The sequence below is a fragment of the Gymnoscopelus microlampas genome (genome assembly GCF_963454915.1).
Source record: "Gymnoscopelus microlampas genome assembly, chromosome: 15".
In the NCBI taxonomy this organism is placed as follows: Eukaryota; Metazoa; Chordata; class Actinopteri; order Myctophiformes; family Myctophidae; genus Gymnoscopelus; species Gymnoscopelus microlampas.
The window spans coordinates 11,663,130-11,675,463 of NC_139952.1; the positions used below are offsets into that span (position 1 = coordinate 11,663,130).

At 42.6% G+C, this 12,334-nt stretch overlaps 1 protein-coding gene across 2 annotated transcripts in view; it reads left to right on the forward strand.

Annotated features, from left to right (window-relative positions):
- Positions 1 to 4,811, forward strand: part of LOC311062363 (Y+L amino acid transporter 2) — a 43,734-nt gene extending 38,923 nt beyond the window's left edge. For both annotated transcript variants that reach the window (XM_084081348.1, XM_084081349.1), the window contains exon 12: positions 665 to 4,811. In XM_084081348.1, the coding sequence (XP_083937474.1) occupies positions 665 to 759 (95 nt within the window). In that variant the 3' untranslated portion in view covers positions 760 to 4,811. The remainder of the gene's footprint in view (positions 1 to 664) is intronic.
- The last annotated feature ends 7,523 nt before the right edge of the window (positions 4,812 to 12,334 follow it).

Below are 12,334 nucleotides of genomic sequence, written 5' to 3' on the forward strand. Positions count from 1 at the left end.
TGCAAGTAGCCAAAAGAATGTAGATTTTTTTTTTCTCGAATCAATATAATCCGCACAACAATGTTTATTTTCTTTCTTGTTGCTAATTCCATAGTTACGTACTATTTTTGGAAGCCAATCTTAGCCAATCAGGATGGAATATGAAAAATCTGAAAGACCCGTTTCATTTACTGACTAGAGATTCTGTGTACCGATTTGCGTGATGTTTGGACAAAATCTGTAGGAGTACTGTCAAAAAATGGGTTTTGCAAAAATCGGCCTCCTGGTGGCGCTATAACAGGCCCATGTAAATAATTTGGGGCAGAGGTTCTGCTCTGGCATCCATGGAGTATATGTGCACAGTTTTGCTGCCATCAAGCCAACGGTGCCGGATATTATCTGTCCATGGACGGACGGACGGACGGACGGACAGGGTGCAAAACATAGTCTCGGTCATGCCTTTCGACAATAACCAAGGATCATTATCAAGGAGGAAATAGGACTGTGACACACAGGCTTTAAGTAACACCACAGACAAGCTCACAACGTGTCACACTGCGACGCGTTGTGAGCTTGTAAATCAGCTATTTTTGGCAAACTTTCCCCCCAGGAATTTGGGGTGTGGTTAAACAAAATTGTGAGTCTTCTCATTCAACTTCTTCTCCCTTTTTGGTTTGGTCCGTAGACAAGATGTCTCTGTACACCCAGAAGCTGTGTCTGTGCTGCGTTGTGTCGCCCGACATCGACTTGGACAACCTCGACCCTGACAAGATCCAGTGATCCAAGGATGGAGTGTCCCATGGAGAGAATAGAGAGGGTTTGGACGGGACGGGACCTCCACTGAAGCTGCCCTCCACCTCTCCGCACATTTCTTCCAAAGACTAGCCTTTTTTACGAACGTGGACGTGACTGGTTTAGGATTGTTTTTTTAGAGGCGTTTGCGCCATGTGGCATTCATGCAGCTCCCTCCGTACACACACGGACAAACATACACACACACACAGACACAGACATTCCTGAAATATCATAGGATACTCAAAGAATTTACAAAAATAACAATCTTACAAAAACCCAACAGCTGAAAGGCTTTGAGGTATGCACAAATTAATTGTAGAGCCGTTGTATGTCTCGCCTGTAACCATAGGAATAGCATGGCTGTCACAGCCACCGAAGACACTTAACTTTTTGTGGAGCCTCGGAGGACTCGTACTGTCTTTATTTTCAAAGTTGGGGGAGGGGGTCCTACGATTCACCTTTGCCATGATAAAGTACTGTATACAACCAATGAATCATCACCATCAAACCTGTCTTCATCCTTCCACAGGAACACCATTTGTTCTCACAGTGCAATGTTTTTACCTAGTGGTGCTCAAAGTGGGGTCCAAGGACCCATGGTTCTTTAAGGACCGTTAATGGTCTGTAACTCTTGAGTTATGGGGGTCCTTGGAATTAAACAAGTGTCAGAGCCACTGTTTTAACCAAACCCAACAGTTGCAGATATGGAGTCATCTTTTAGCTCTGTGCTCCCCCTAGTGGCTACTGGTTTCTGTTATTTAGTTTTTCCACAGCACAAGACCCGTCTTCTAAGGGACCAGCCACAAAATAACTCTTGTTACATTATGCTGTTGTAGAGGCCATTTATACAAAGACACCTCACTCACAGCTCGGCATTAGCATGAACTGTGTCTTCAATGCAGACAATGAAGCCTGATTTGTACTTGGTTTGAGCTTTGTGTCAAGCACCGAAAATAGCCAAGAGCCCGATTTGAACATGAATATTGTAAGAACTCTGCTCAGGTCTGGAGGGACAGTTTGGAGTCCTGTCCTCTTCCGTCTCCACCAGCTCAGCCAAAATAAAGTCTGTAGGTCAGGTTACCAGAACCTTCCATTACCTGAAACATGTTTGTTTGTTTTGGTTTACATTTCCAATATAGTCGGAACCAGTCCTGAAGGGGGAGGTATGTCCAAAACGTAAGCATTTTTTAATTTTATTTTTGAAAGTATAAGTTTGTATACCTCCTGGTTCCACGGTTCACGATTCTCCTGATTCCAGTACCCCTCAATACTCCAGTAGTCGTTTTCACAGGGAACAGTTGCATGATGGTTCAGTAAACCCGGACGGATAAACAGCAGAACAGACTGAGCACTCTTGGAGTATTAGCCTAAGACAGATTTTAGGTGCATCTGTTACTTTCGGTGCTCGACACCGTTGCACAAATCAAGTATGAATCGGGCGTCGGGCAAACCGACGCCCGACTGAATCTGTGTATGCTAAGTTTTGTTTGCCAATGTGTAGTTCATGTAAAAGAATGTAGGTCATGTACACGTTGGGATTGTTTTTTTGTTTTTAATTCTTTGCCTCTATTACTATGGATCTATAGGATGTACTCGCAGAATTCAGATTTTTTTTGCACTTTGCTATTTCCATCAATTCTTTTGAAGGTAGAAGCATCTACAGTATGTATACAATAGGTAGAACTCTCACAGACAGTTGGGTCATTTGACCTGGGAAAAACCAGCAACTTCCAAACCATTTATTTGTAAGAGGTTGACATCGCACTGTTATCAGTTACTTGCTGGAACTGCTGCAGATGAACTCAGTCATTGCATGTCATTACTGTCGTCCATCTTAAGATGCATGAATTTCCGTGGCTGCGTCTGTCCTAGCGCCTCTATCCTCACTAACTATGTATGTTGTGTACTGAAGGAATGGACATCTACTGTGTATGATGGTAGATATGCTTCAAAAAGAGCTTGTAGACTTGATTTGAGCACTCAACTCACTGAAATTTGAACCTGTAACCTGTAATCCACACGCATGCAATCTTAATTTCAATCACAGAAAGAAAAAAATCATTAAAGAATATTCACACAACGTGTACAGTAGATCGACATTTACACAATAATTGTTTATACTTTGTGACTTCAACTGACAATTTACAAGTGCAAATTTCAATGTTTATGTGTGACATACAAGTGCTCAAATCAAGCTACAAATCTACAAACTCTCGAGTCTCGACCTTTCTACCTTAATATAGATGTCCTTTCCTAGCAGCTAGGACGGAGCAGAATATAATGACCTAAGGCGCAGCCCATGTCTTCCTGTAAGAAAGATCAACTCCGCCCCATGCATGTAGAACGTTTGTCTGGTGTACTTGTTGTCTTCACGTGTGCCTTCTTAATGTAAATCCAGGACCTGCTTGAGACCAAATATATATATGTTTTATATTGTCACACATCATCTGAGCACAGCAGAGGAGTGTGAATTTTAGCACATTGTGTCGATTGTCGAGGTTCACATGGTTAAGTGATGTTGTGATTTGTTTTATGCCGGGAGAAATTTAGTTCCAATTTAGTTCTAGAGAAAGAACCTTGTGAGTTTTCCGTAAAGAACGCTTTACAGTGGTTGGTTCTGTATAGCTCTGGTTCTCAAAGTGGGGTCTGTGGTCTTTTTTTGAGGGGGTCCCCAGCAAAATGGGAACGTTTAAAGTTGATTTGGTTGTTTATCATATCGTGCACCAAAAACAGCCGATCTACAGGCTCACAACGGGTGGCACTGCAACATGTTGTGAGCTTGTAGATCTGCTACTTCCTGTGCAAGATACCAGTGTGCAACTAAGTATAAATAGGCACTATTTCGTTTTTTTTACAAGCTCACATGATGCAACGCGTTGTGAGCTTGTAGGTCATCTATTTTCGAAATACGTTGGCAAATCTTCTCTTCCGGGAATCCCTTGCACAAAATATTTTCAAATGGGGGTCAGTAGCCAAATGCATGTAATGAGGTTTGTCCATCAGCCATCAAACCATCAGCAGCTCTGCGCATTCGATCTAGATTAAAACCCTGCCACCACATCAACTGTCTGACCCCAGTGAACAAAGCACAGAGATGTCATTTGTATGTTTATTGCCTTCCTTGTAGAATAAAGCAGTATAACGATGTGTGACTGCGGCGTCTGTATGCGCAAGGCCATCCATCTGGTTGTCAGTTTAGTGTGTTTACCGCCGTGGAAATCCGGTTATCTCGCACAAGCACTTGGTAGTAAACAGATTTAAAATGGCAAGCTTTTTCAGTCCGTTGTCCTGTTGTGTTATTTAGTCTCCTTAATCCCTTCTGAAGACCGAGATGGAGGCTTTTATATCAGTCGTGTACCATTGCCCTAAGTGGGGCAGGTTTTTTGTTCAAACTGGGAGGTCTAGATAACCATTTTGTGTCTTATTTCGCTTTCTATGTTCTGTCTTCTGTCCATTTCTTCTTGGGTAGTGGCTCCTGAACCTGTAGTATCGTACCCAGAATTCCTTGAGCCGAGCGCGCCGGCCTAAATTAAGGTATAACGTTAACTACTTAAATCCTGTACTCGCTTGACCCAGTGTCCCTCAGGGCTCTATACTAGGTCCACTAGTATTTCCCTCTACACCTAACTTCTTCCCTTTACGCAAAATAGGGAAGCTAGGGTTCAAATGGTCGTGTTTTAACGTTACAGATGGTTAGGTTTATACATGGTTTTGATGATGTTGAGGTCAGGGCAAGGCTCTGCAATGGCTGTTTGGCCTGCAGTTAGACAATAACATTGAGTGACCTGACCTCTAACTCCCGGATTCGGAGGCAGTAGAGATCGGGGTATCGGTTCAGGAGCCACGACCCGTTTTCTTTTAATTTATTGTATTGTTAGACATGGACAAATGAAGTGCTTTACAATGCAAGGTTCTGTACACTCACTGCAGGACTGCACACGGTGTGTTTTATTGTAATAAAGTCAAGTTATGTGGAATGTTTAATGCCTTGTGTCCAAATGACTTTGATCAATATTAAAGCTGCATTGTGCAATGTTTTTGATAGTCACAGTGCCTGAAAATAATGTAATGTTGTATGAAGGGTTCAATGAGACAGTGGTTCTCAAATTGGGGTCCTGGAGGAGGGGGTTCCAGGGGGGTCCCCAGCAAAATGAGGAACCGCTTAAGCACTATTTTATACTTTGAAAAAGCTCACATGCTCACAACAACGCATTGAATCATGACATGATGTGAGCTGATATTTTCAATTTTTTGTAAGATTTTGAACATGTTTGCCTATAATGACCCAATATGTCCCCGTCCCCGTCCCCCCAGGGAGCTGCTGTCCCTGCTTTGAAAACCTGTGTATTATCCAGCGCAAAATGACCTTCAGTATTTTACGTTTGTCTCCCTTTGGCTGCTGTGTCTGTTGGGAACATGACTGGGAAGAGCTGTGTTGTTTTGATAAATTATGTTGCCATTCCGCTACGGGACACACATCACACAGTGGGACGTTCAAGTGATGTTGACCTTTTTAATAGGACATTCTACCTGCTATTATCCATCATCTGCATCTGTTGCTTCTCTGCTCTGTTCCACTTAACTGCCATTGTATGGAGAAACTGTGTCAACATTACACTTTTATCTCATGAACACACCACAGCAGCTTCTGTCAATCATTTTGGGAAAGTGACATGCTGTGTGTTACCCTTGATGGAAGTTCTCTATAACCAAAAATGTGTGTGTAGATGACATCTAGCTCCGAGAGAGAGAGAGAGAGATCATCTGCGCACAAAAAATACAATGCAATCAATATGTTCAAAGTCATAATAAAATAAAATGGTAAACAAGAAAGGACTAGTTCCTCAGGCGGAGGGACTATACCATCAGTACCATAGGGCCGTGGTTCTCAACCTTTTCAGGCTGCGACCCCCCCCCCCCCCCACACACACACACACACACACACACACACACACACACAATCATATTTGAACTGTGTGGACCCCCCTTAACCTGACTCAGCCAGATGAGGGCAGTATAACAAAATGTGTGTTGCAAGCTTCTTCCATTTGGCGAAGTCAGGTTAGGACCATAGAGGTATAGGTTAGGACCCCCCCACTCAACCTGACAAACACTTGGAATTGTAGGAGTTGAGGTATTACATTTAGTTCGACTTGGTTCCACAGATAAATATTGTGAAAATGTTTGCCTATTTCTTTTCTAAAAAAGGTCTTCAGTTCTTCACTGTCTCCCCCCCCCCCCCCCCCCCCAACATGTCTGATGAGTAGAGAACTCCTCAGACAGATTCGCGCCACTTTTACAATTCTCATCTCCTGTTTGACTGTGAAGTGAATGCAACCTTGTTGAGACCAGAGATAGACCAGTGGTTTTCAGTGCCAAAAGGTGAGTTTAAGATTGTGGTCTTCTTGGTAACAGCATAGGTGGGCACCTCTGTGTTAAATTGGCTATTTCTTTCCAAAATATTACAAAATAATTATATTATATATTAAATAATAATATTCGGAAAATGGAAATAAGGATAAAATTAAGTCTCATAATGATGTTCCTGTGTGCATGTTCACATCATTAGTAATACTTTACATTAAGACCATTTGTCAAATATTTTATTTACCAAATAGCCAATTTTACATCGAGGTGCCCAGATGTCCCAGTGCCCACCTATCCCGTATCCTTGTTCTTAAAGTATATTTCCATTAGCCTTTGGTGTAGAAGGCAGTAGTGTTCGTTTTTTATTGTGTGTTTTATTCTAGGCTTCTAAATATTTTCGTTCGACGCCACCCATCCAGAGTCCTCTTGCTGCACAGGTGGCGAGTTACGTTGCTAATGCTAATTAGCTCGAGCAAAGTTACTAGAAACATAGTCTGGATAAACAAATTGACAATTATTTAGGACCCATGTCTCTCAAAAGTGTGTGTGTGTGTGTGTGTGTGTGTGTGTGTGTGTGTGTGTGTGTGTGTGTGTGTGTGTGTGTGTTCACATGTTTATATGCCTATTATTCGTTTAAATCAGCTTTAAAGTGTGATTTACCTGTTTCTCTACATCTATTAGGCTACAATGATAATGCATGGACTTGCTAGCTGAGCTCCCAGAGAACAGAAGCAGCAAATAAAGATGATGGACAATGTTTGGACTTCTATCATACCCAGGTACATACAACCCAACATTCTACCAAGGAGGAATAGTATGACTTTTATTATTGTTGCCTGAAAATGTAATGCTGACCATTACATGATCTGCCACTATGGTTTGGTTCTCTGGTGTGCAGTGGCCTATACATGCCACTAGAGGTCATCATCTCATAATGGAATGATTGTGTCTGTGTTGGTTTGTTGCAATCATTGTATAGTAGTGGTTCTCAACCTGTGGACCCCCAGGGGGGTCCGCACATGATTTTGGGGGGGTCCTCAGATGACAGTGAAGAGACAATGTAAGGACTTTTTAATACCTAAACAAAAAACAAGAAAAGATAAAAGACCATTACTGCAACAAAAGTAAACATTAAACTATACAATACAAACTGCTCAAACATTGGCCAAATAGTCAAATAATAAAGGAAGAGGTGTGAAAATGTGTGGAAATAGCAGATCTACAAGCTCACAGCGCTGCACTTTTCAAATATTATTATTCTGGGGGGTTACGGCCTGAAAAGGTTGAGAACCACTGGTATAGTACAGAGCATACAATGTATATGTTTGTCTATCAGGCAATGTTGTGTGCACTATAGCTATTTCAAAACAGACATTGTATATAAAAAAAGTTTGCTGTTTATAAAGTCTACATATCTCTGATAGATGATGTAGGCCTAGTTCATAAAAAAAGGAAACAGAAGATGACACAACGCAACAAATAATGGGTTTGTCAAAATCTCAAAATGCTTTTAGCCATTTAGCTGATGTGCCCCGAAACAAACGGAATGCATGCATACTGCATGACCTTTACTTTGTGATTAGAATGACTGGAGGTGTTGGCCCACAGGTCTCACCTTGGTGTCCCCTGGGTCCCCCTAGAGTCGTTTACATGGGCCTGTGCCGGCCATAAGCATGATTTCTTAATTTTTTAGTCATGTCATTTAGTTATGCCTAAAATTACGCAGCAGAAGACTAATCTTTGTGGAGGGAGACAGGAAACATAAATTAGTAAGACCAGTGGTGAAAAAATACATAACCCTACCCCAGTCCTCGAGTCAAAGTATAGAAATGTAGTGGAGTCAAAACAATATTTGCCTTTGGAAAGGTAGCGGTACAGTACAGATATGTTATATAAGTGCTGAAGTACAGTACTCAAGTACTGTCCACCACTAGTTCTCTCCTCTTTTATTGGGCGAGCGTCCAAGCTCCGCCTCCTGACTGTCTCTCCTCTCTGTCCACCTTGCCGGCCCCCCTGGGGGCCCTGACGCAGAGGGGGGCATCACGTTTCACCAGGCAGCCAGCCCAGACTCTGCACTCTGGGTTGTCACAACGTGTCACCTGGCCATGAGCAGGCATGTCACAGTTATTACATAATCACACCTTGATCGCAATTATTTGAGCTAGTCGCTATTGTTTTGCATTATCGTTGGAAAAATGTCTTTCCATTCATCTGTTTAAAAACGGCTGGATTAATTCAACCGAAATGTATATTTTCGTCATTGTTTCCATGTTGTCCACGCTCTTTTAACCATCGTCAACCTGGAGTCCCTGGTTTGGGTATTTATAGGGCAAAAAAAATACTTTAAAATTGTAAGTATATACAATTAAATATTTGGCCTGTTTTGGCCATAATACATTATTTATTTTGATTATTGGTACTGGTCATTTTCAGTCATTTATTTTTTGTATATCATCGCTGTCGGGCAGAAACCTCTTATATCCATACTGTATTTTAATTGTAAATTAAAATACTTTAAAAAAAAAATGAATGCCCTACTTGATCATACTACAGAGCTGCATTTTGAGCTTGTAGATCTGCTACTTTTGCTACTTTTGCATTTGAAATCTGAAAACTAACAGTAACTATGAGTTTGCAAAGCCTAAAAGGCAAACAGAATTGTATTTTTCTTTTTTTTTTGCTCCAATGTTCCGTGCCAAAAACGCAATTAAATCATTCATCACAATTAACGGCCCCTATCTGCAAGCACCCAGGACTCAGGACCTGACTCTCTGCAGCCTCTTGTCTCTCCCCTCCTCCTCTTCCACCTCCTCCTCCTCCTCTCCCAGCAACCCAGAGGGAGTTGGGTTCCACTGACTCATGCATAAAAGATCAGGGAGGGGGGGAAGAAAATGTGTAGAGTCACAAGAGCCACCAGTTCACTGCCCTAGAGAGACGGAGAGAGAGAGCAGATCTAACCCGACGTGTTTTTTCTATCCGAACCTTTCCTGGACTCTATACTGTAGGTTTGGATAGGTGGGTGGATCGGTCGGTGAGTGAGTGGGGGGGTGTGTAACCCCGGCACCTGTTAATGGCGCCCACATTGAGGATCCGTCTTCTTGGGCATGATTCAGGTGGTGGTACCGGGTGAAGAAGCCGATGAGCTGTGGACCCGCTGTGGCCCTCCTCCTCCTCCTCCTCCTCTTCCTCCTCGTCCTCCTCCTCCTCACCTGGCACCATGGAGCTGCCGCGACGGCTCAACTGGATGCGGAGCCGGCCCTGGAGGCACCGGGCGCAGCGCAGGGACTTCAACCGTGAGTTGTGTGTGTGTGTGTGTGTGTGTGTGTGTGATGTGCTGCTTGGACCTGTGGGTGCTTTATGCTCGTTTCCCTAAACCCATATAGCGTTGCTGTCGGGCAGAAACCTCATAATCTCCATGTTTTAACTTTTTGTCTTTTTTCTTATATTAATGCCCTATTTGATCATACCACAGCGTCCCACAAAAGCATCAAAAGTAGCAGATCTACAAGCTCGAAACGCGCCGCAAAGCGGCGCGTTTCGTGCTTGTAGATCTGCTACTTTTGATGCTTTTGAATCCTGAAAAGTAACAGTTTTCGTTTTGGATATAATGAGGTTTCCACCCGACAGAGAAGATATGCCGGGGAATATGGATGTATAAACTTGTTTTCCTAACAAATCATAGGCTGGGACTAAGCTGGGATATAAACCCATCACGGGCTGGAGGATGTGCGGACGCACTATGCTAGGCTATCAACTTGTTTTCCTAACCTCTCATTGGCTGGGAGACATGTGGACGCATTACGCTTGGAAATAAACTTTGTTTTCCTAACCGCTTGTTGTGGGCTGGGAAGTATGGATGCACTATGCTAATTGCTAAGATATACACCTGTTTTCCTAACCCATGTGCTGCCTGGGACACGTGCATTTACTGCATGCTAGGATATGAACGTTGTTCAATTTTGTAGCAAATCGCACTTTCTGCGTTTGATGCAGCTAAGCTACAATCGCTAGACCCATTGAAAGGGTTCAAGAAGAGTGGAGAGAGTTGTAAGCACATTACTCATACCTGGTGTCTTTGATGGTTTTTTATTTACTATACAAACATTACAAACATAATCTAGTCTAAAACTTAGTTACCAGTTAGCAACGGTTAGCACTTTAGGCACCGGTAGTTAGTGGTTAGGTAATAAAACCTGAGAGAGAGAATAAGCACATAACACACAGAGTATTAAGGATATGACTTCACATCAGACGTACACATCACAAGTACAAAATTACAATGTTACTCACTATTGGTCTCTCACTCTCTTGTAGGATCTCGGTAAGTTACTAAAAACCCATATTTCAGGTAACCCACGGCACTGTTCCTTCTGAATCTAAAATCCTGTGCTCAGGCAGCCCATTATATCAACTTCACACATAAGGTCCGCCTTTAGGGCAGATCTTTAAGCAACAGGAAGTTCTGGTTACCCACAAGGCTTTGCGCTTGGTCCTGTCTCTTGTTACACATCACACAAGGGGAGGCTAGCTCTGGCCTTCTGCCCTGTCCACCTATTGTTTCTTATCTCACAACCTTCCCCCGCTTGGTATGCAAGAAACCCTTTGAAGCTGCTAGCTCACCAGGGGTCTATTATGCTAAGCCACCACTAGACCAACTCACCACTTTCGCCAACAGGACATTTGAAACAAAGTACATTACTATCTCATTAATAATAATCCACAATTATCTTTCATAATCATAGATTATTCCACACCTGCCACCTGTGTGTCTGATCTAGGATCCAGGACACACACAAAACATTCCTCGTGAGCTTTTTGGCTCTTTAGATAACGGCTCGGTAAAACAATTATTTAGTATGGCTCTCTGTAAACCTTCTCAACACACATTTCACACATTGTCTCTAAGTGGCTCCAAACCCATACACTGAAACAATTAACAGTTCAACGTAATGTTCTCAATTTGTTTGAAATACTTTTTGGACATTGTGGCTAATATTTGATCTCAAATTGACTTTCCTCATAGTAAATCATGACCAATTTAATTTAGCAACAATTCTTTTCCACTAGTTTATTCCTGAGATTTTTCCTAAATCCCAGGACAAAGCATGAACCCTCCAAGGCCCAGTTGTTTGACACCCACGTGTCTTGTCTTTTTTCTCTCCTCCCACTAAGTCAATGTCCTATTTTAGGGCATTTTGCCATGGTAACTGACATTGCAATTTGGGCAAAAGGGTTAAAAGATTATTAAAATAGTTGATCTACAATTTCACCTTAAGAAACCTTAACTTAAACTTCAAGCACACATACAAAAATGCTTTTTAGACAATCAACAAATAATAATTCAAACAGGTCTGATTGCTCATACCATGAGTCAAACATCAGTAGAGAATAATTGTTGTTGTGCGGAAGAACCTCCCAACTTATGTTGCATTTTGAACTTAGTGGCATAGTTTTGGAAGTTACAAGTAGCTTAATACATTTCATTATGCGTTAAGTTTTTCTTCTGTGGTATATTGCAAACCTAGAAATGATACATTCATTTACAAAATATATTTCGAAATTCCTATGTAAACAGTCGCTCAAATAAGACATTTCGATTTTTTAGACACCGCGCTGGCATCTTTTCGCTTCTCGTCCGCACTGCCCCCTTACTCTGAGGGTGGCAGCGCAAGTGTCAGTTAGTTCGCCAGTGTCACGTTGCTGGCACCACCAGCCGCCAGTGGGACTGCTTTTTTGGCAGCTCCCTCCTGGGGCCTCTTCTTGGCTGCTGCCAAGAAAGAGCGTGGGGCTTTGCTCCCCTCCGCAGAGGGAGAAGAAGGCTGATCTTTTATCTTCACCTTCTTTTTTCTAATTATTCCAGCCCCACCAGGACGAAGCATTCTCTTTGCCTGGATCCTGGCGGTAAGAACTGAAGTGACCTGACGTAGCACCCCGCCTCTATTTTCCTTCCGCAATTTCCTCATGACCCACCGGACTGGAGCGAAGAGGTCAGGAGGCTTGCATATTTCACACTCGCATTTTTTCAAGAGGTTAGGAGGTGTGCAGTTCGCACATTCGCATAATTTCACCTCGACTGGCCTGCAAACCAAGGTTTGCCTCCTGCCACCGTTGTGAACTGGAGGCTCAGAGGAAACGCCACTTTCAGCTGGTAGCCTGCCACCGCATAATTTTACCTTGATTGGTCTGCAAACCA